This window comes from Pygocentrus nattereri, chromosome 27, assembly GCF_015220715.1.
Source record: "Pygocentrus nattereri isolate fPygNat1 chromosome 27, fPygNat1.pri, whole genome shotgun sequence".
Lineage (NCBI taxonomy): Eukaryota > Metazoa > Chordata > Actinopteri > Characiformes > Serrasalmidae > Pygocentrus > Pygocentrus nattereri.
Window position 1 is genome coordinate 6,169,439 of NC_051237.1, and position 25,165 is coordinate 6,194,603.

The window sequence follows — 25,165 nt, forward strand, 5'->3', positions numbered from 1 at the left end:
TAAAATTCATTCAAGTGTATAAACATTTTTTGTACATTTTTCATCCAATATATTCCGTTTTTTACACTGCAAAACGAATGAGGTGGTTTAATTCATCATAAGTCTGTCCTGCTTTTAATAATCTAGTTCACACCTTTTCCCCCTCCACCCGTATTCACCAAGCCCCGCCCGCGTACGGCTCGTGCATCTTATTGGTGGAATGCTTGCGAGTGTGAACCGTGAGCCAATGCCAGCGCAGGGGGCGTGGCGTCTCTGAAAACTGGTGGGAAAAAAATAACAACACGGTAAGAGAGAAGCGAACGCTCCATTCATTATTGCTGTGGCTGAGGGAGGAAGAAGCAGCAGGTCCGTGGCTCATTCTCCGGGAAGCAGCCTGCTGTTCTTCAGCCGCTGAGAGGATAACACACTTTTGTGAAACACACACACACGCACACATAGACACACGCGAAAAGGCCGGTTACCTCACCAGAAACACTTGGGTGAGTCATCCACTTTCTACTTTCAGTTGTCCTGCTTTTTAAACGTGTGGGTATTATGTACTGGGTTTCTAATGTGCTGCAGTGCAGTGAGTATTAGACAGATACCAAAACAGCAAATCTAGAGGAAAATGTGTGAATTGAAACTCGACTTTTTTCTCATTATTTTCTTTTTTTTGGTCATTATTTTAACATTCTTTGTTGTTTTCTTCAGCCTGACTCCAGTGACTTTTTATCATTAACACACCGTGCACTTATTTAAGCAAATGTGAGTTTATATATGAGATTAATGCTAATATGGCCTGTGTATTAGAGCCAGGAGCACTGTGACAGTGGTAGTAGGACGAGCAGGCTTGCATTGCTATGCAGATGTTTCGTGGAAGAATTATAGATATGTGAACACAAAAACAAGACAGAGTGAACTGAAAATCTTCATACAGCTGTGTTACAAAAAGGATAAAGTTGATGTAAAATGCAGATGTGAGGCTCATGTTGTTGCCTGGCTGGCTGGTAGTGGATGTGCGCCAGTGTTGTGTCTGCGCTGCACTGTTGATGAACATAAGTGTGTTCTAACAGTGTGTGGGTGTACTTTTTGCACTCCCTTTTACAAAAGGGTGAGTGTTATTTTTAACCACCCTTTGTGAGTGATAAAAGTGAGAAAGTGTGCTGTTCTGACAGATGTGTGGTGCATGGCAGCGACTGAATGCGCCTGCCATTCAGCAAGGCTGTGAAGAGGACAGACGGCCAAAGCAGAGTGAAGTGACCAAGGCTTTCAGCACCTCTCACTGGAATACTGAAACTAAGGAGGCTTAGTCACAGTGGCAGTTTTGTGTGAAAAGTATTGCTGAAGTGAGGCAAGTATGCGGGGAATTACTGTAGTGGAGTAATACAGGTGGAGAAGGTGAGGCTTCATTTTGTTCCCCATATGAAGACATAAAACGCTTCATGTTTAAAAATTCTCAATAAGAATGAAAAAAAAACCCTGTGTTGGGTTTTGCACTGCTACATGCCTAGCAAAAAACTTTTATTATAGTGCTAAAAATGTTTTTTTTCATGCGATATAAAGCAATTTTATATATACAACCAGGTTTTCCTTCATAGAAGAGAACAATTTAACCATAAGAGAAATGTTTGGGCATTCAAATGGTTATTTGAGGTTCACAGTTCTGTACACAAAGTCTCTTTCCAAAGTGTTGTACAACCATTTGTAAGAAGAAGTTGGAAAAGATTGAAACGGACAAAAACACATTTTTATTAATCAAATAAAGGTTGGTATTGGTGATAATATGGTATGTGCAACGCCCACTCCCAACAATGTATATTATCTTGTGTTTTATGAGCCTTTCGTGTAACCATTGCCTTCACTAGAACGCTTGAAGAACGCTTGAAGAACAACTTTTTAAGGTTGTAAAAGTCTTAACTGTGGAAGCTGGTGTTGAAATAATGGATAGTGCTTGGTGGATATTATCAAACACAGATGAACACATAATAATAATAATAATAATAATAACAATTATAATAATCATAACAATAATAAAAGTGTTCTATTTATGATCAATGTTTTAAAACTGTCAATTTTATATGAAAAGTAACTAAGAACATGATTTGCTTCAAGCGATTTAAGAAACAGATCTTCACAAGGTTCATATAACAACATGCAGATTACAATATGTGTAATGACTCAAACCAGCATGTGATTTAAGCGTATCATAACAATATTGACTGTGTCTTTGAAGATGCGTTTAGCTGTTTCAGAACTCAAATACTTCAAATACAAAAATGGGCCACATCTCAGCTCTTTCCAGATTAACAGGTCACTCAGGAACATCTTATTTTTTGGACTGGCTGGTCCTGCCCTGCTAAAATGTGCCATTGGTTACATAGTGCGAGCAAAACTGAGTGTGTGCCCAATAAAGCATCACAGGTTACAAGGTATGGAGCTCCTGATGATTGAAAATTATGTGCGATAAGCAGAAGCTCGCCATTCTTGCAGCACATGGGCATTGTCAATTCTCCATTTTGTCCCACACAAAAGCACCCAGGCAGTGCCAGGTGTTGTAGCCCTCTCGTGCGGAGCCAGCTGATTGATCACCCACATGCTCCGTTTCTCATAGAGATGGATGGCAGATTCAACATGGCTGCACTCAAAAAGCTGCAGACAGTCAGTGGCTCTTCAGCAGCACTAATCAAACAGCCTCAGGGGAATTTAATGCATGAAAAAAAAAACAAAAGCATGTGTGAATAGAACGAGTGAGGGCCTTTTTTCCCCTCCTCTGATAACAGCCTGTTGATATTCTTCTCTTCTCATTTAATAGAAACCACAGGGTTTTTTCCCTTTGCTTTGCTCTGCAGCCTGTTTTGAATGTGAATGAAAGGCGAGCGAACTGTCACAATGGCAAGATGCTGTCAAATACATTTAGTAGCAGCTGGAGTCATCACATGGTGCCCCAGGCTGTGTTTGGACATCAGAGGTAAATTGTCCATGTGCTTGCTTAACATGTTACAGTACATGGATCTGACAGAGTCTCGAAGACAAAGGATGACATCACTAATGCAGAGAAATAGGACTGTGTGTGTCATTCTAACTTGACTGTCAGCTTTCCTGTCAACTGGTGAGCTTGCTGTGTCTCAGCGATGAAACAGGTGGTCTTTTCACTCGGGCAGTGGGCGGCTTTTGACTCCCCGTCTATTTACAGCATTGATTTTGAGTTTTTGAATCTGATCTGATGTTGAAAGAGGTATAGAGAGTTCATTTCATTGTCTCCATAAGTGAGTTGCTCATAGTCAGTTTACATAATCCCTATTTTTTAATTTTTATTATTGATAATTAAGTGACTAGCATTCGGTACTGGTGCTTCCTCAGTGAAGTAGTCTTGTTTAAATTGAGCTCATGATAATGTTTTGAAATATGCTAATATAATGTTTTAATTATCTGCTAACAGGCACAGCCTTGCACCATTTTGTTATTGTTATTGAATTTGGTGCGTGTTTTAAGACTCAGCTTGGGCATCAGAGTTATAAAGTTTCATTACAGTCAGTGGGTGTTTGAGGAAATTACAGATACTTTAACTCATGAGAATTTGTATAAATATATTACAGAACCTTCTGTAGTAAAACTAATCTGGCCCAAACTATAGATTCAAACCCTAGAATGGCTGTAGAGGCTTAGTCAGAGCTAATGGCTGTTGCCACATGCCCTTGAGTAATTGTTCAAAAGTGACTGTTTGTGCAGTCCTAATAACTTTTTGAACAAAATGGTCAGCTAAATAATAATGATCACAAAAATTTGATCTAATTTTTTTTGTCAAACTTAGGAGGGATCCTGATTCAAATGCAGTACAATAAAAAAAGAACTGACTGACCTGAATACCAGATGTTGACTTAGTCATGACTACACTTCTCAAGGCCTCTTAAACTGAAGTCTCTACCTAAACTCTCTTTAGGCCTTAGGTGCAGTGCATCTGTCAACTGGGACATAATGAAATCACTGAAGTTCTAACCTATGCTGATCTGTTTGTACTACGGAAGAATCTTGAGGTCAGATGTTTAGTGTATCCAGCTATGAAACCCAAGCTGTTAACATGGTCATACTTTGCTGTTTATCTGGTTGAACATCAGCTTGTATCTTACAATGCATCATATCTGTAAGACCGTATTGAACCAATTGTGGCGTTCCTCATTAGTCTCAGTCACAGAGGCATAGGTAGGTGCTTCAGTGCCAGTTGTCACCCATGGGGACTATGCTGTTTTGATGCAAGGTTTCCTACCCTGGATTTATTTTTGCCAGGATATCCTCATGAGCAGGTGGTGCAGTCATTGTTGTTTTTATCCCATAGCTGTGAAATGCTAAGAAGATAAGACAGCTCTGCAGTTTTGCATTAATAAGAAATAAAAAAACTAGTAATGGTTGGCACCAATTATGTCCTATAAAAAGCAAGATTGGGTTTATTGGCATTAACAAGCATAATGATGTTGGAATTCTATTCGTATCAGTAGACATTTGCTTGAAAAATATATCAACATTGGAGAGCTGGGTTTTATTTTTGGATTTTATAAACGTCAACAGAGCATCAGCAGATATGTAAAATATTGGATGTTGGCATAAACCCATGATCCGCATATCAGTGCATCCCCATTATCAACTGATATTTTTTTAAGTAATCTGCTATCAGTATCAGCCAGCAGTTTTCTTATGTAGACGTAATTCCTATAGAGAACTTCACTGTTGTGTAAGTCAGTCTCAGTCTCAGCTGACAGCTATTGCTACATTGCTCCTAGTTCCTCCATGGGGAATGTGCGCATATGATTTTGAACAAACGGGGAAGCTTACTAAAATAATGTTAAATCTGCAGGTGTGTTGCTTTTCCTGTACCAAAGAGGTCCTGAAAAAATAAGACAGGTATGTAGTCCTGAGTAGTTTTGATTTTAGAGGGGACTTAAAGCAAGAACATCCTCTGTGGCTTAGTTCCCCTGACTGTTCTGACTGTCACACAAGCCAGAACACTACATTACCACATGCAGGTGATAGCATTTAGCACTTAAAGACTGTAGATATGCAGGTGCATGCACAGTGACCTGTGTTGTCATCCTCAGAGAGATGTTTTCATTGCACTGCCAGAGGAGAGGAATATTACTATAGAAACAGCACCTGTTTCACTTCAGAGATTCTAATTTAAAATGATCCGGTGGGACCTCGGGAGAGCCAGCACGTAGCTAGGTCTAGTTTGTGTGCATGTTGTGCATTCATGGGAGCCACTGTTTCTCACCTTTGAGACATACATGCCTATGAGTTATTACGCTGAACCAGTCCTGGAGGATCTCGAGTTAAAAGCCTAACTGAAGGGCACAGCTTGAAGTGCTCCAGTGAAGTAATTTGTTTGTTACTGGCTCACACCCCTTACGGGACCTGAAACGGCAACCCTCTCGCTACTACCTCTTGCGTCTAAGCCATCTGTTTCCATAACATCTGCACGCATGTGTGTGTGTGTGTGTAAAAAAATAAAACACCCAGGCTCAGCGACTACAGGCAGTTTTCAAAAATGATGCGGCATTATTGACATAATATCTCTTTCTTTTACCAGATCCTTTTATTAATTATTTAGACATGCTTTTTGTATCCTGTCTGTCTGCCCCCCACAGCTCACAAAAGCTCTTCCAATGGATGATGATGATGTCTGACAGTCTTGGATCTGCCCCTGTGCCTCTAGATAAGCATGGTTGACCTTTAGCTCTCATATCTCCAAACAGCTGCATTATTTATGCCCACTATTGGTTGTTATGCCACATGAGCCAGTGGAGAATTTTATGACTCACCTGTAATTGAGCTGCACTCAAGAGAAAGTTTCATACCAACTTTTACAGGGAAACTTCATTAGCGCACTGCATTTAATCAGGCGAGCACTGTAGGATGTGATGATTGTTTGTCACTGTAGGGGCTGTTATTATTTAATCTCATTTCCTAAGTAATGACTAGATTAAAAAGTTTTCACATTGAGCTGATCTAATGGTCTGACTATGTGGAATCACTTTCTGTGACCCTCAACCATCAAAAGAGAGACTGCTTTAAAGTGTGGTCTAACTGCACTGTGGGAACTCCATCCATCCATCCATCCATTTTCTAAGCCGCTTCTCCGTCAGGGTCGCAGGGGGGTGCTGGAGCCTATCCCAGCAGTCTTCGGGCGGAAGGCAGGATACACCCTGGACAGGTCGCCAGTCCATCGCAGGGCCTGTGGGAACTCACACCCCACAATTGTGAGCAGCAACTGCCCTGTGTATTCACTACAGTTCAAAAGTTTGCGTTCACTGTTTTCAATAATAGAAACACAGTTCAGTGGCTATTAGAGTTAGGCCTTTAGTTTGGGACATACCCAAAACCTGGTGAAAACCTTTATTGGTTTATTTAATTTAGTTACTTTTAGTAGTTATTTTTTAAATTTAGTTTTAATGTTGTTGTTCCTGTTGTTGGTTTTTTGTGTCCTGGGAAAGGGAGGTCACCAGTGGCATGAAGCCTTTGGTTAGTGGTAACACCCCCCCTAACAGCAACCCCCCTCTTACACAAACCCGTTGCAGTTCTGTGAATGTATGTTCCATCTCTTCCATTCCGTGTGTATGAAAGTTCTTTAACCCCTTAAAATGGTCAGGGATCGCTGGCAGACCCAAAGCTTTATTACACACTTCTATAACCTAAGAACAGCTCGACCAATGAACAAGTTCCTGAAGTTACTGAATAATAAACCTTAATTAGTATTAAGCCTGAGATTTTAGCGTTTCTTTAATGTTGTCACTCCAGTGAGCCCTTTAGGCACTTTGTTTTTAAGAGTGTATCTAAGAAAAAGAAATGTCATATTAATGTTAATGTTAATGAATAAGTGAACAAATTTGAGTTTCTGAAAATAATTATTTTAAATGGAACAGCAGGGCCTTTTTCTAATAGTGTCCAGTATTCATGCATTTTGTTAATCCTTTATTTTTGACCTGTAAATGATCAGATTTTCTTATCGCATTCTAATATTAGAATATTTGCATGCTTGTATTTCCTCAAAACAGTCAGGCACCATTCTGATAGATCAGAAAGTCCATTTTAAACGCACACTCAAAGCATGCCTCTTCTCGCTGAGTGTCTGAACATTGTTGGGAAAAGGTTACCAGCACTCTCCCTGTTCAGCTTACTGCCACACAAGTGTGTTTGTGTGTATGTAAAAAGTTCATGCTTGTATTTATTTTTACATTTCTATTTATAAAACTTTCCATAATTTCTGCCATTGTTGGTAAAAAAAGTACTATTGATGGATGACCATTCATTACACATTAATTCACTCTGATCTCAGTGACACTCTACTGTATGTAATTTATTCAGCCCTGTTATAAGAACAAAGCACCGTTTCTATTTATATGAGGTCTGTGTCCTCAGCTTTATTGAAACTGACCTGTTATCACGGGTCCTCATCAGAGACAGAACTGCAGTTGAAAGTGATTAGGCTTTTTAAACAGACTTACAGCATTTGGCACATCAGGACTGGTAGAGTTTGTGAAATGAGTTATAAGTGCACAGGTGTACTCTCATGTGCCTTGTGCACACAAATGCACGTACCCAGAGCAAATTGCTATAATTGCTATAATTATGATAATGGCAATATATAAAACACATGGTTTATGTACATGGACATATGCATGTAGACTGCCACTGTCCCTCTTGAGTTTTGAACAATGGGACCACTTAAACGAGACAGTGCAGTCATCTGATTGGCCTCTGTTAGATTTTAGTGGATTATTAATTATCATATGAAAAAGTATTTTTAAACTATGCCTTGTTTCCTAGTTGTTGATACATCATAGCTGGAGCTCAAATAAACAAACATTGCTCACTGCTGCCTACTAAACCTGTCATGTCACATCAACGTTAGAACTGTTTTCACAAGACATATAATGTGTGACAGTCTGTGGCTTTTCTGCTTTATTTTTGATGTGAGGTTTTCTGACCACACAGAATTTAAGTCAGTAGTGACTGAGTGGTCCTGAGTCCTTCATATCTTCTCTGAGCTAGTGGGAGGTCATTCTTCTGATCAAGGTCCATAACACACTTCAGATTGAGTCATCTTGACTTTTATTTTTCAATCACTTACACTGAGCAGTGCAATGTTCTCCATCAAAAAATTTCCCTTTTCCTTTTATTTTAATCTATTTTCTCTCTCTCTCTCTCTCTCTCTCTCTCTCTCTCTCTCTCTTTCTCTCTTCATTCTGTCTTTCCCTTATGCCCTCTTTCTTTCTTTTCTCTTCTCTCTTTTTAACCCCCTTCCTTTTTTGCATCATTCTTCTCTCCCAGTTGTATCCATTTGTTCCTCCCTCTTTCTCTTTTTCTTCTCCCTCTTTAACTTTCTCTTTTCTTCCATTTCTCTCTTTCTTTCTCTCTCTCTTTCTCTCAGTTGTATCCCTCTGTTTCTCTTTTCCCCCCTCCATCTCTATCTCTCTTTTACTCTTTCCCTCCTGCTCTCTCCCCGTCTGTTCCTCTCTTTCTTCCATCTCTTTGGTCTGTTTCTTCCTTACTCTGCTTCCTTCTTTCTTTTTCTACCCCCTCCCGCTCTCCTTCCTTCCTCTCTCTCGCTGTTCTTCCCCCCACTCTCCCTCTTCCCTTTATATCCATCGGTTCGTCTCTTCTCTCTCTCTCTCTCTCTTCCTCCATCTCTCACCATATCTGTTTGTATCTTTCTCTCTTCCCTCCCTTCCCCTTTGTTCCTTTCTTTCTCTTCCTCCCTCTTTGCCTCTTTCTATCTTTCTTTCCCTCTCCCTCTCTCTGTCTCTTGTCTTCTTGTTCTCTTTTTCTCCAGTTCTTTTCTCTCTTTCTCTTCCTCCCTCTCTCTTTCTTTTTTGTCTGTCCCTCCCTTCCTCTCTTTATTATCCTGTCTCCCTCATTCCCTTTTTGCTGTCCCTTCCTCCTTCTGTCTTTCTCTTTATCTTTACCTTTACCCTCTCTCCCATCTCCCTCTCCTCCCTCTATCCCTTCCTCCAGCTCTTCCCCTGTTCTCTTTATTTCCTTTCTCTTCTCCCCCTCTCTCTCTTTCTCTGCCCCTCTTTCTTCCCTCCCTGCTCTCTCTTTATTCCTGTCTCTTTCTCTTTTCTCTCTCTCCCTCTTCCCTCCCCTCTATCTCTCTTTATTACTCTCTCTTTCTCTTTTCTCTCTCTCCCTCTTCCCTCCCTTCTATCTCTCTTTATTTCTCTCTCTCTCTTTTCTCTCTCTCCCTCTTCCCTCTCTTCTGTCTCTCTTTATTCCTCCCTCTGTCTCTCTCTCTCTGTCTGTCTCTCTCTCTGTCTGTCTGTCTCTGTGTGGTGTGTTGGAATTAATCCACTGCGATGGCCCTGAGTCCACAATTCCATCTCATTCAGCAGCTCTTAAAAGGAGCACTCACAGGACTGACGTGGCTGGAATGTCAAAGACGTCACAGTGACCACACAGCCGCCGCGGTCCATCGATCCATTTGAGTGACAATGATGGGAGAGAGAGAGTGTCATAGCGATGCTATGAAAGCTGCATCCACTCTCGTCTGTGTTAGCACGGAGGTGAGAGACCTTTCAGAAGAGGTCTAGTCTTCAGTGCACAACAGAAAGAGATTCATCCACAATACATTCCTGGTGATATTAGGGGCAAAACAACAGAGAATATTTTCATATTTTCTCACAAATACTCAGAATTCGTCTGTGTTAGTTTTACCTGTGCATGTATTCTGTATTAAGTTTATTGGCAGAGGTGTAACAACACAGATTTTTTGCCTCAATGTTAAATTACATGTTAAAATGTCTTGATTCTGTGATCCTCTAATTATGTAATACACAGATTAATTTGGATCCAAAACATGCACGTTTTATTTAAAAATATTGAAACATAGTGCCCTTGTGCAAAATAGTAATCAATACAAAAAAGATAGGATGCACCCAGATGTGGGCGGCACGGTGGCGTGGTGGGTAGCGCTGTCGCCTCACAGCAAGTAGGGCCTGGGTTCGATTCCCGTGTCTGCGTGGGTTTCTTCTGGGTTCTCCGGTTTCCTCCCACAGTCCAAAGACATGCAGTCAGGCCAGTTGGAGATACTAAATTGCCCCTAGGTGTGAGTGACTGTCTGTGTCTGTCTGTCTGCCCTGCGATGGACTGGCGACCTGTCCAGGGTGTGTCCTGCCTTCCGCCGGAAGACTGCTGGGATAGGCTCCAGAACACTTCCATTGGTCAGTTGCAATTAAAAACCATAGTATATATGCAATTATTCCTTAAAATTTAATATGATATTGGAACTGAAAATTTGTGTATCATTACACCCCTTCAGGAAATGCTTCTCAGATCAAATAGAACAAGTATGTCAATAGCTCTCTGTTTCTGCATAAGTAGCAGCATTGTAGTCCATGATATGCAGGTGTACACTGTATACCAACAAGGAAACCGCTATGGCTCCCACTTAAAAACATGTGTTTCCTTGTATGCAAGGTATTAGAAAAATGACTAAAAAAGAAAAAAACACATTTTGCTTTAACATCGAAACACAGTTTTGAACAACCATGAGAAAAGTCCCACTCACTCCTCATCAAACTAACTAATAAAATGAAAACAAAACTTGGATTAGCAGCTTTAATTAGGCCTAGGCATTCCTAACAAGCTCCATTATCCATTATCCTGAGAGTTTGGAGAGCAGGATGAAATTTTACCCATTCCGGAAACCAACAATACAAGAAAATAGCTGTAGAATCTGGATGAAGCGGTGTGGAAGACCATTCCTGACCAGAGTACAAACTAAACTTGGTTTAATCCCACAATTTGAGCTCCAACATCCTACTGACACTTATTGCAAAAGTATCCTTACCTGTAAAATCAAAGTTCTGCTTAAAAACACTTTCTGTCTGTACAATACCAGTGAGAAAATCTCAGCGATTGCATTTATTTATGCTTATGTTTACACATATTTAAAACATCTGGCACATTATGAAAGAAAAAATACGACAAAGGAGCCCCCGAACTGTTGAACAGCCGAAATCTTGTATGAAGCAAAAGGGAAAAACATTTCATTTTCAAAAGTACAGCAATTGGTCTCCTCAGTTCCCAAACACTTACAGAGTGTTGTTAAAAGAAGAGGTGATGAAACACAGTGGTAAATATGCCCCGGTCCCAACTTTTTTGAAACATGTTACTGGCATCGAATTCAAAATTGGCATATATTTTTCAAAAATAGCAATAAAATTTCTCTGATTTAACATTTGATGTGTTGTCTTTGTACTGTTTTCAATTAAATATAAGGTTTAAATGATTTGCACGTCATTGTATCCAGTTTTTATTTTATATTTTGCACAGCATCCCAACTCTTTTGGAAACGGAGTTATATTTTTAGTCATAAATGCATCTGCCATTTTATTTTGCTTATTGGGCTGCAGTTGTTGTGGGATTTATGATCATGTCTGGGTGTATCTGTAGTTTTTGTCTTTTCTTTATCGTTCACACCTCTGATTCCTAACATCTAACACAGGAGTTGGTATGACAATGAATATTGCATCTTGAATCTTGAGTCCTGGCAATCCTGATGTTACAAATCTTTCTCCGTATTGATTTTTATATATGGACAGTGATAATATATTTGCATCAGAATTTGATTTTCAGTACCACAGGGATCTCAAACTTGTGACCTGCAGGCCACATTTGGATGTGAGACCCCTGGTCTACAGTGACGGCTGTACTGTCACCTTTATAAACATTATGACATACATGCACATAATGTTTGGTCCTATTTGTCTGAAAGTCTTTGCCACACTCTCACCTTGTCTGACTCACTTTTTACCCAGCATCCTCCTGAACTCTTGGATTTGTGCCATATTGAACAGAATCCAGCCCCACTAGCTGATACCATCACCTATGTGCCAGGCGACGGAAATTACAAAAATGAAGGCACCTTTTCTTTCTTCACCGCATTATTTGCCGTTAAATGCTTTCTCCTCCCAGGTGCCAGTCTAATCCCTGTGCTGCTGTCCTAATCTTACAAAGAAAACTGCCTGCGCTTGTCGATAAGTGGCAACATCATCTCTTCCTGCAAACGAACATAAAGCTGACTCATTGGCTGAAAACATTGGAATGAAAAGCTTCCAACGCTAACACTCAGGACCCAGAAGATTGGTTTTGAATTTTTCAGCCGTAAACATGAACAAATACTTTCCCCTCCAAATCATATGGGAACATTCTGAACTTAATCACATTTGCATTGTATGTGGTTCCTTGTATGTGGTGCTTCTTATTTATATATTCATTTATTCATTCGTTTATGAGGACCCCCTGCTCTGCTCTCCTAGGTGCAGTGGTGCTGCTGAAGGCTCAGTTTAGCCATGACAGTAATAATGACACTATATTGAAGCCATTCTCAAGCTGAAATGTGGACCCCAAAATTGGCTTCTGTGTCAGTCCATCGGTTTCCTGGAACTCATTCCTGGCCTCTGCTACCAGAGTAGGGTCTAACAGTTGCACATTTCAGGGATTAGAAATGGTTAACAGGGAGCAAAAAAAAAAAGATTTTTTCACAGAACGTTCTCAAAAGCAGGAGATCATTTTCAACATTGAGAGTCAAAATGTTATTTTGATATATGCTTACATTGATAATGACATTTTCATTTCCAGTTTTACTGAACAAAATTTTCTTTGCAGAAAAAAAGGTTCCTTGCATGATGCCATAGAAGAACCACTTCTGACTGCTTGAAGAACCTTTCAGTGAATGGTCCTTTAGAGAACCACTTATGTAAATCAGATGGTGCATGTGAAGAGCCTTTTTAAAATTTAAGGAATCTCCATGTAATGTAAAAGTTTTAGGAAAAGCCCTTAAATTGGTATAGAAACTACATTACACTCTTAAAAGTAGAAGTGCCATAGAAGTACCACTTTTGCCTGCCTAAAGAACCTTTCAGTGGATGAATGTTTGAAAAAAAAAGATTTGTGAGTGTGACAAAAACTTTTAAAGTCAAAGTAAAATATGATTACAAAAACAAATCAGAGGTTTCACAAAATAAAAATGAAATATTTTGATCAAAAAATGTCTTCCATGTAATAATAATAATAGAATTCAGTCTGCATTTTTTATACACTTGCAGCCATGCAGCCGTTAAGATGTCTCTTCTGTCAACACCATAGAATGTAGGCCGGAGTCTGGAGATTTAGACTGGGCGATTCATTTTTAAACCTGTGAACGTTCTCCTCCTCCTTCATGATGTCTCTGGCAGACTCATATGAAAACCCACGCTGGGTTGGGTTCAGGCTGGGGTTAGATTAGCAGCCATAACTTTTCTTACAACTTGTGTGGAACTTTTATGAAACCTATTAAAATTGGCCCTGCTCTTGCTTATAATACCTACAAATTTGTCATGAGACTGGGTTTGAGTAGGTCATCATTAGTCTTATCTCCTTCATTACTCATTGGTCTCCGTGTGTCTTTGTGGCCTCAAAGGGTAATGTGCAGTCAGAAACTGCACAGTAGTATCTCACCTCACACTCTGAAAATTGATGAGCAGGCAGAGCATGAAATGCAGTTTCAGACTCCACACTGAGAAGTTCAGGCCTGCTAGTGGTCCAGATAGGTGTCCTTAATTGAATACTGGGGTTATAAAAGGAAAAGGAAAAGAGACTGAAGAAGAAGAAGAAGCTTGGCCATATCGTATACTCACTATTTAATGTACTTCAGAGAGACAGTTACTTCTTATTATTTAATATGATGAGATTAATATTATAGCTCATTTTATTACAGCACAAAATCACCCCTTTTTGAACCAATAATTCATCCAAAATTAGATTTATGTCATGAAAAAGCTGATAAAAATGTACTAGATTCTAGAAAGATAATATCCATCCATGTTAAATTACATCTTGATAATTGAGACTGACACACTCAGACACTCTCCACCCTAAAGAGAACAATCAAGGTGATCCTAGCTGTTAAACTGTCTTCAGCTTTGTATCCAAAATGTGAAAAGCTTGTACACAAACAACACATCTCCTGAGGTGTTTATGGTAGTGCTGGTAAAGGTTGTGTCTCAGCCAAAATTAACATTGATTCAATAACATCATCAGTGCTTGAGATAAGAAGAGATTGTGGAGCACTTTCTGATCTAGACAAGACCTCATACTAACAACCATGTTGAAACACTTCACTATGACTGAGATTAATGACAGTTGTTGACACTCTGCTAAACGTTTCCTCAATAATTCTTGACTTTGATATATAGATCTAAGAAAAATGTTTAATTGGTCTAGAACAGTTACATTGTATGGACGTTCTTAAAATATAAAAGTAAAAAAAAAATTAAAGTACCATCAATTGAAAGGTGCTTTAGAGAACTTAAAGTGGTTTTTGAAATATTCATTTTTAATGGTGTAGTACACAGAGAGGGGCAATATGACCATATTTTATCATCATGGTGATACATTCTATCATTGTGATGTACAATATGTTTTCTGAGTATATTGTGGATATTGTCTGTACTTAAAGAACACAGAGCAACTGCATGCTTCCTTGAAAAGAGACCATATTTACTCCTGTTTTTTTGGTTTTAGTGCAGAGCAGCATATAAAACATTGAATAAATATCACTGTGATACATATCTTGCATCGTGATATGATATGTTTGCCATATCACCCACCCCTTCTAGCACATACAATACATTTACATTTATGGCATTTGGCTGACACGCTTATATCCAGAGCGAATTACAATTGGATCATTTTACACAGGTAGGCTAAGGTGGAGTCTTGCCCAAGGACTTTTCTTGGTATAGTGAAGGGTGCTTGCCCTGGTGGGGGATTGAACGCTAGTAGAAGGCAGAGGTGTTAACCACTACACTAACCAACCACATACATATACATAATGGAAGTTTCACAGATTTTTCAAAAGTTCTACATAATTCATATGTCATTCGTTATTAAGATGTGAACAGTCATTCAGAGTGTTTTAATGTAAAGTATATTATGGGGAAACCTAATGATTGATTCCTTTACAGAGGTGGTAATAGGAACCAAGACTTGTGATGTCTGCTAAATTTATATAGCCTTATACCTAAAATGATATATAGCCTTGACCTAAAATGACCAATACACTTCTGAGATTTTATATGTAATGATAATGGTACAATAATGATGAATTTTTAAAAAAATGATGTTTTCTTTGGGATTTTTTTTGCCTTAGAACACCCTACATGTATATGTCTGCCATCAATAGACTTGCCAAATGTAGCAGAATATGTTTCAGATTCTCTAGCAAAAGGTACTGAATACACATGCTTGATGGTATCACCCAAATCACAGAGTTTGTACCCCAGAAAGTACAGTTTAGTACTCTTTTTTTCAGAGAGTGTAGGAACATGTGTATAATCTCCTGTGTGGGGTTTTAGCTTCAAAGAATGCGGTTTGTAAAACCTAATATTTAGTTTGATGCTGAATAGAAAATACTTGCCTTCTGTCTGTTTTTCTGAGTTTTGTGCCCCAGTAAATTTGTGTAAAGAAATAAAATGTGCACATTAATAAGAATATAACAATAAATTCCCTTCTTATATATATATATATATATGTATATATATACACTCTGCTGTCGAGCAATCTAATATAAACTTGACTTATAATATGAACTTGAAGAATTAAGATGACCGCACACAGTTTCTAGAACAATGGGCATTGGGCACTCACTCTAGTATTTCCAGGAGTCTGGAGCATATTGTATGGATAGATGAGAATGTGTGGACCAGATTATGTCTTCTGTAAACCAGCTTCTGATCTCAGTATTGTCTCAGATTCTTAGTACCAAAACATTGTACAAGTGGCCTTGCATTGTTTTGGAGAACAATGTCAGACTGTTTCTTTGTGAGTTTATTTGCACCTGCACGTTGCTTACAGCAGTAATCCCAAGTGTGCAAATAACACTATGTAAGAATGGTTGGTTTAAAGTAGTCTAGTGAAAATCTAGACCCAGATTTAATTCAGAAATTGCCTTATGAACAGCTATTCACAGAGAAAATGCATGGTGGAGTGAGCCATCATTCATTCAGAACAGAGTGTGAGTGATGAACAGCTACAAGAAGTGTCTGTCTGTTATGGCAGATGTTAACAGTGGCACAACCTGTTATTGATCAGTGGGGTATTGGGTTCTGCATATCATTTTAAGTGACTTATTTTAGCTTTCACATTTACTTAATGTACAAATGTGTATATTATGTACAAAAAACAGTAGATTAAAAAAAAGTTAGAATCTTACAAATTATTCAGGGGCAAATATTTTCACACTATTGTTAGACTGCTGCACACGGCAGTCCCTACATTTGATTCAGCTTTGAGCCAGAGCTGGGTAGAGTAGCCTATAGAAACCAATAGAACTACACCAGAGCTTACACTCAGCATCTGTCAGCGTGGGAACTGAAGTTTGTTTGGTGCTATTCATTCTCTAATTTACATATTCTTGCTCTAAAATGGAATGATAAAACTCATTGTGACCACTTGCAAAGCAGTACAGATGCATCACCAATGTAACATGATGACTACCCACAAAAAGGAGTATGTAAACATTAATGTAAAATATAACAGTAAAAAGTTGAGTTCATTTCTTCCAAGCACACTTTCATATAAAAGTATTAGCATAAAACTCAATAAACTTAATAAAACTCAATACATTTCAGTTTCAATTGAGTACTTGAGTAAATCTGTGTACATAGTTCTTACCCACCTCTGGCTATAGGTAGTGTGAAATAAGTTTTAGACTACTGGTCATCAACACTCCTCCTTGAAATCTACTTTCCTCCAGAGTTTAGTTCCAACCTACTTCTAACATTCTTCTCTAGCTTTACCTAAAACTATCCAATCCAGGCAATCAGAGAAATGAGTTCATTAGCTGGAGCAGGTTTGGCAGACTGTAGTTGGGACTAGATTCAACAGGAAAGTAGATCTCCACGACCAGGATTGATAACCACTAATGCTGATAATCTCTAAGCCTCAGAACTCACACATTGCCAGGCTGTCATGCCTTTAATCGCCTTTTCTGGTTAATTTAAACAACAAACACATACAAGTAATATATCTAGTTATGGAATCACAACCCCTGCAGAAATACATACAGCAAATCAAGCGTCATGAATAGTTTAACTTTGCATGCCCAAAAGACAGAGAACCTGCTTTAATTCCTAGCTTCCCAACCTGGTCCTGGAGGACCCCCTGCCCTACACATTTTTGTGTTTTTCTAACAAAGCACACCCACTTTCACTCTAGGAGGGCTTGCTAATTAGCTGATTAATTCTATCAGGTGTGGTAGCCAGGAAAACAATAAAATGTGCAGGGCAGGGGGTCCTCCAGGACCAGGGCTGGAAACCACTGCTTTAATTGATTTAATTTCCAGTTAGAATGGCCATTAAATACAACTCATTTATATTCAGCATCTGGGATATAATAAAACTTATATTTAAAATCGCACAAAAGCTTTCACAACTAAACACAATATGTTTTTTTCAGTATTTAGTGTCCACTCTTTGCCTTTACTACATTTTGCATTTACTTTTGAACAATCTTTGTTTTATTTTTTATGTGATCTTTTAAGTAAATTGGTGTAAGTGTAACAAATGGCAAATTCTATGCATTTCCATGGGTGTCCCTTTGAGCAGTCACCTGTTAGCCGCAAGGTTAACCAGCAACCAAGAGTACTGTCAACATGTGGCCAGTTCTTCCACTGAAAGTTATTGAAAATGAAAGTGAATTACTCCATTGCCGAAAAAGTATCATGAAGCTCATTCCATTAGCTTCAAAGTTTATTAACTGCTCAGATCGTCAATTAGCCCTCGCTGTCTGAAGTAGGCCAATCAGAGCGAAGCCTAAAGGAGTAGAGAGTGCCAGAGCGCTGAGAATTCCAAAAAAGGTCAAAGAGAGAGGGAGTGGAATAGAGCGAGAGAAGGTGAGAGGAGGAGGAGGGAGATGAATGCTCACCTCTGATTAGTCATCATGATCACACCTAAATGGCCTCCTGTCAGGAGGAGAGAAAAGCGCTGTGGGCATCTGGGCTCCAGAACAGGCCTGGGATGAGCTGTGCTGCATAACTGCTGGAGCATTCAGCCATTAGAGCACCTCGTCAAGTATTTAGACCTGTTAAATATTTAATCAACTTTAATAAGCTGAGAGTCCAGGTAATGACTCATTAGAACAGCGCCTCATTTTTCATGTGCACCCAAATACCCATTTTTTAAGCTCAGTGCAATTTAGGGCTACCAAATATATCTCTGGCTCTCATACAGGCAGACATGTTATATGCCATGATATAAGGCATGATGTCATTACAAAGTCACTTAGACAAATTACACTTTTCATGTAATTTCTAACCAACAGGAAAGAATGGATCTTGCAAAATCTTGCAACTAGCAAGCATGTATTAGTTTTTTAGGCCATTTAAAAATGTCAGTGGCCCTTTACTTTATTGACTCTTGATATATTAACAAACATCAAAACTAAGAACATTTTTTTTCTTACCATTTTGGATCAAGGTCAATATCAGTATACACCCTCATTTAGAAGACGTTCCTGAACTTTTATTCACATTTTTCATACACGTTGGATGATTCAGAACTGGTTAATGTCTGGAATGAGATCTTGGAAGCTTTTTTTTTTGATTGATTGATTGCTGTTGCTGTAAAAGTCTTGTCTTTACAAAGTCTTTGCCTCTCTGTTTTTGTCCATAGAGAGGTCATTAAAATGGGGAAACATAACAGCAAGCTTGCTCCAGAGGTTTTGGATGACCTGACCAAGAATACAGAGTTCAATGAGGCAGAGCTAAAGCAGTGGTATAAGGGCTTCCTAAAGGATTGTCCCACCGGCATCCTCAACCTGGAGGAGTTTCAGCAGCTCTATGTCAAGGTCAGAATTCACACAGCTATTAGGGCCATTTGATACACACAGTTTAGTTTTAATGACAAATGCTTATCTTTACTGAGAAAGACAAAATTATGGATTCAGGATGGTTGCTACTACTATTTTTAGCTATACAACATACTTTGGTCCATTATTATACATAGCAGTACACAAACATACAGTGTTAGAAATCACACATATAAGTCTTTTTAAAATCACTTTTTGAAACAGCTCAAGATGATTTGATGTGATAGCATGTGATAACTTAGAAATGCAGTTTGTACAGGGCTAATTGGTGGACTGTAAGCTTCCATCACTTGTTAGCTACATTAGCCTCATATATTAAGGGCAAAGCCAAACGTGCAAACTTTGTATGTGGCTGACAGAGAGCTAAGCGGAAAGCTGTATAAATTTGTTAACTATCAAGTTAAGAGTCTAAAGACGTATGTGGCGGATCATTTTTAAATGAGCTAAGACTTAGTCAGTACAGGGAGGAGACTGATGAAAGCTGACTCACCTTGTGAATTGTGTTCTATATTACAGTTCTTCCCCTATGGTGATGCCTCCAAATTTGCTCAGCACGCCTTCCGGACCTTTGACAAGAACGGCGATGGCACAATTGACTTCAGGGAGTTCATCTGTGCCCTGTCCATCACTTCCAGAGGAAGTTTTGAGCAGAAGCTCAACTGGGCCTTTAACATGTATGACCTGGATGGAGACGGCAAGATTACACGCATGGAGATGCTCGAGATTATAGAGGTGAGTTCTTTATGATCTTTATTTATGACATGAACGAGTTGTGGATGTGTTTGTTTAGAATTTTTACATGCTACTAGTGATGTAACTCCAGCGGGGCCTTCTAGGCCTACAAAGTAGTGATTTTTATGTAAAACAAATATATGTCTGTAATGTTTAGTCAACATACCTAATGTAATCATCATGCTTGCTCTGTTTAAACTCTGCACATATTATATCAATACTCTTGTATCATTGATAAGTTATGTTGAAAAACAAAAGATTTAAATTCTTGAAATAGCCAAAAAGAAACTTATCCATTTAGATTTTTTGCCCTTGGTATCTAGGTAGATATAGCCAGTCTAGCTCTCCCTTTGGTTAGGACTTCAGAAGCTGAATTGAAGGCCTAACATTTCAGATTAACCACTAGCATAAATAAGAAGTGACAGCTGAATCAGGGCCATTTACTAAAAGAGTCACTGTAAGTGTGAAAAGTAAAATATGTGTTTAAATATCTGTCACATGCCCTTGTTTAATCTAGAATGGCCATAAAATGTTGATGTAATTGTGAATTGTCTTTTGTTTTGTGCTGACATACTACTAAAATCCCACATGGATGTTAGCAAAAATGAACATAATTGTAGTTTTTTTCTTCCTTGCTCTTGACCAAGTTTTTACATTTATGACCTGAACTGAAAGCCTCATTTCAACAGCCAAATTTTGCCAATCTGTAACATAATAGAGCTCTTATCTCCACCTGTTTTGATTTGAAACAGGCATGGTTTAACATATTTAACACAATTGTTAATGTATTAATGTAAGCTCTGAAAACTGTACTGTTATTTTATTGTGTATATATATATATATATATATATTACTTTTTCTTGTTCTGCTTCTTTGTGCTTTTACTCTTTTCACACATTCCTCCCTCGTCCTCTTGCCACCTGTCCTTCGCTTTTGCTCCCAGGCGATCTATAAAATGGTCGGCACTGTGATTATGATGCGCATGAACGAGGATGGCCTGACACCTCAGCAGCGTGTGGACAAGATCTTCAGCAAGATGGACAAAGATCACAATGACGAGATCACGCTGGAGGAGTTCAAAGAGGCAGCCAAGAGTGACCCTTCTATCGTCCTCCTACTGCAGTGTGACATGCAGAAGTAAGGGAGAAGAGGAGAGAAGGATGGGTGGGGCTGAAACAAAATGTACAGACTTTTAGAGAGGAGGAAGTTAGGCCACGTTCACATTGACATTTTGGTATCTGTGAAAAACACACCTGCATTTGATTTCAAAGAAAACAATGCATTGATGGACAGTGGGCACCAAAACCTGGGGATATGTGAAAATTACACATATTGCTGTCTGTTGAACTTTGACCATGCATCAGGCATTGTTAAGCAAGACAAAAGAGAAACTAATCACTGTGAACTGACATTCAGAGCTGTACAGTCCAACTCTAAAGATCTATAAGGACACCTCACAGCTAGATAAAAGACCTTGATAAAATTAAGGACTACTGGATATTATAATGTATATGTTAGTTTTGTGTTTCATTGACAATAAACATATAGCACTGTAGTAATTATACGACAAAATAATATATATTTTTTTTGATAGACCCCAAAATCTCTTTGTGAACGTGGCTTTAGCGAGAGTGCACATAAAAAAAAGATGTACATACTGTTGTGAGGAATGTGAGAGTTAAAGGGGTTTGAGACTGAGACAGATTAAGAAAAGAAAGAATGGTTTGGTTTAACATTGAGAGGAGAGTACAAGTAAACTCACCAGAGTGATGAAAGCCATTTCCCCAATCTTTGCCCAGCTAGTGAACTGTGCTGTACGTCAGGCAGTACCATGCTCTTGTGGCTTCTAGGCTTAAGTCTAAAGAGAAAAGTCCATTAAGAAGCCTGAATAATTAACAGATAGCAGTTTTAACACAGGAGACTCCCAATTCCTGGCATTTTAATATATAAATGCAAATGAACAGTGAAAATGTACTGAATATTCCTGGAAGCACTGACACAACTGTAGATTTTCAAGGTTTTGAAGAAATGTCATTCTCTTTTTGTCCTTATGGAGTCTAAATGTCAAACAGGCAATACGCTTCTGTGACCATGGGTGGTTAAAAAGCCTCACTGAACAGAAATCCATCATGTGTCATGTCATGGAGAAAACTGTTAGAGGTAACGTTTTCTTAGAAACTATGCTCCATGAAGTGAGGAGGTAATGGCAACTGCAGTATTGTCATAATGGTAGATTTGAGACATGCTCTAATAGCCTATTATCCAGTGTCTAATACTATCACGAATCCTGGCCTTCATCAGCTGGTCTGAGAGAACAGAGAACAGGACTGAAATATTGTGGTTCCAGGTTGCTCTCACATATGAAGGAAGGATAGAGGTCAAAGAGTTGGGCACATTTGCCAGACTAAACACTGCGAATATATGTACATGATGATATATGACAATATACACCAACATATAATATGTAAATGTAAAATGTTTCACTAGAAATGCTTTCATATTACAACACAGCCGCATCTACACTATATGTATATGATGTCGCTATGTCTCTGCAGGTGTGAAAAAGAGTGAAGTGTAACTGTGTTCTGTGTATGAGAGAATATGTATGTGTGTAATTGTGCAAACTTGTGTGTATACATGAGTGTGTTGTGTGTTTGTGTGTGTGTATGAGTGTGAAAGCGTATGAGCATGTGAGGAAAAGGTCTTTGACTTTATTCCTTGCTATCCACACCAGTGCTGGGAGTATTAAAGTGCTGTTTGTTTTTGGCTGGTGTGCTGTGCACTATTCTCACTTGTTTTCTAATGAAAGCTATATAGTTCTCTGTAGTCCTGATGACATAATGCTTCTCATCTGCCAGTGTACAAGCTTAGCAGGTAATATCCGAGAGTAATTGTATTAATATTGTCTAAATGCCTTTTGCTATTTCTCTCTGGTATAATCAAAACAAACACAGATGTAAGCCAGGAAGCAGAATATTATTTGTTGCTGCCAATACTTATGAGAATATTGTTGCACTAGGTAGAAGCAAGTACGCCTTGTTTTATACTGCTACCCAGTGGTGAAATAGTTCAGTCTTGGCAACCCAGCTAACCTCAACCACACGTTTGCTGATTATGAGGGTTATGGCCATATGTACTGGGATAAAAAAAAAGCTGTACCTTTTAGTACCAAATGTTGAAATAAATTACTTATCTACTTTCAACTTCCTTGCACAATGTGGAGAAATGGGTTATTCTCACAAACATAACAAATACTGGAACTTGAAAAAATTAAAATGACCAAAATTTAATGTTAATTTCTTTCTTTTTTTGGGTGTACAAACAATGTTGTGTAGTTGAATAATTAAACAAAAATCTGAACCATTTATTTTATTTTACATTCATTTTAAGTGCCATTTTCCATTTCCAGAGACCAAATTCTCATTACAGCAACACAGTTTTAAGATCTGACATTCTGTAAATCTTTTTTTCAAAAACTTTCTCCGCATAACCTATATACCATATACTATATACCACCAAGCCAACTATTCACTCGTAAATATTTTGCAAAATGTAGTACTCTGCACTTCTCACTACTCCAACAGCCTTTGAGTTTTTTTTTACCTCTGCCACATGACGTAGTGATGTCACTTCACAAACAAGTCAATAAAGCAAAGTGATTCAACAGTTAAACATAATTCAAACTCTTTTTTTTCCAATTTAATAAGGTGAAATAATGGTAAACATTGGTAATGAAAAACACTTGTGGACATGCGGAAATGAGAATAAAAATGATTGAAAATAGAAAAATGAACTCCACAAACTTTTTGCTGCACCATGTAGAGCTGCAATTCATCTACTAAATGACATGAATATTATTTTTCTGTGTGATGCTTATGACACTCAAATATAGATATGTTTTGAGACAATTTTGTGAGAATGACCCAAATGCTGATTTATGCATTCCATAGAAGTCTGCACTGTTTTCCTGCACATAAAAGATATGTGGTGTTGAACTGACTTAAAATGTCAATAGTGATTTTTAATCTTTGACTGGGCTTAACCTGTGTTTACTTTAAGTAGGTGCTTATAATACTTCAAGAACTGGTTCACTGAAAAATATAATTAACACAATTTATCCCAAATATAGTTGATCAGCCAGGATATGTTTGTTGTCTGAAGTTTGCATATCTAGTTTTGCACTGGAGCTACATGGCTAATGTAGCTAAAAATTAATGGAAGTCAAAATCTTGTAAACCAAAATCTTTTAGGGTGACTTTTGTTGTATTAGCCCCATAACAAGACTGCAGAACAAAAAAGGCAAACTGCATTTGCCAGACGTGTCTTGGCTGATTAGCTGTGTTTGGGATAAGGAAAACTACACCTTTAAGGATCACTGATGTCTCACTATGCCCATCACATGTTATATTTTGGCGAAGCAGTTACAGGCATTAATATCTAGTTTTGATCGCATACCTTTATGTATGTATAGCTGGGATGTACTACATTTTATAATCCTATGTTTGCGGCATTGATGTGCTGGTGCTCTGTAATCATTCTGTTCTCTAGCAGTGTAACAATGCATTGCTTAGCTGTGTTGCTTTTCATTGCTCAGTTCAGTTGCTGGATTTTTAAAGGTTCCCATGTTCCGTAACCTACTAAGTATGTAATCTATTCAAGCAAACAATTATGCTAATACAAAATAATGACAATAAGAGGACGTTACTACGCATCAGACACAGCAACGCTGAAAATCTAAACCTTAACTCTACGAGCATCACTCTACATTATGTGCTAGTTCTGTGTGACTTTAATACATTATGGTGAATGCAAGAGACCACTTAATAGCATCTCTGAGGGACTGAACTTTAGGCTTCCAGCATATTATTACTGAGTAACTGATATATATGTTCTTCTAATTCGGTTTAGAGATTAGATGTGCCAAAAACTACGTGAGTGGAGGTAGATTTGAAATACATTTTAAAAAGTTTCCACCTGTTCCAAGTAAGTAAGTAAGCATGTCAACTCAAATGCCTGCTGTTTAAGGCCTGATTCCACTTCCATTGGGCCGTCAAATGATGGGCTGTTTGTGTGTTTTTTTTCACAGAGATATTACGATATTAGACCCTGTGTGTCAGTTTTAAACATAATAATATAATATTTGGATTAAGAGTTGCTCAAGGTGTCTCAAACATAGGAATTGATTCTCATGGCCACTGCATTGATGACACTGCTTAGAAAATTCTGTTACCATAATGTATATCCCAGCATACGGAACCTAAAAGGGAATTCATGTGACCAGTTGTGCAATACATTTTTAATAATATGTTCATGTGCTATGTGTTCTGTATGTCTGCTTTCATTTTATTTTTCAATATCGTAATCGTAAAGCTCCTTCAATAAACAAATGTGTTATTTTTGGTACATAGAGAATTAAACTTGTGGATGTCTACTGAATCGCTGCAACAGAATTGTCTCTGTCTCTTTTATTTGGTCACTCAAAAGCTTGAGGACAGCTGTCAGTCACACAGCAACAGCACCCTCATATCAAATCTCTCTCTCTCTCTCTCTCTCTCTC

The 25,165-nt window shown here is 38.4% G+C and overlaps 1 protein-coding gene across 1 annotated transcript; it reads left to right on the forward strand.

Moving 5' to 3' along the window:
• Positions 1 to 291: 291 nt before the first annotated feature.
• On the forward strand, positions 292 to 25,058 carry hpcal4 (hippocalcin like 4). The gene is made up of 4 exons (XM_017694147.2): positions 292 to 479; positions 18,681 to 18,855; positions 19,393 to 19,608; positions 20,552 to 25,058. Exons 2-4 carry the CDS (start codon positions 18,694 to 18,696, stop codon positions 20,747 to 20,749), a joined length of 576 nt encoding a protein of 191 aa, XP_017549636.1. The 5' UTR covers positions 292 to 479; positions 18,681 to 18,693; the 3' UTR covers positions 20,750 to 25,058.
• The last annotated feature ends 107 nt before the right edge of the window (positions 25,059 to 25,165 follow it).

Excerpts from the sequence above, each read along its gene's own strand:
- hpcal4 (XM_017694147.2), top strand. The coding sequence starts at position 18,694 with ATGGGGAAACATAACAGCAAGCTTGCTCCAGAGGTTTTGGATGACCTG. Across the intron at positions 18,856-19,392 it reads TTCAGCAGCTCTATGTCAAG|TTCTTCCCCTATGGTGATGC; the intron begins GTCAGAATTCAC and ends TCTATATTACAG. Across the intron at positions 19,609-20,551 it reads AGATGCTCGAGATTATAGAG|GCGATCTATAAAATGGTCGG; the intron begins GTGAGTTCTTTA and ends TTTTGCTCCCAG.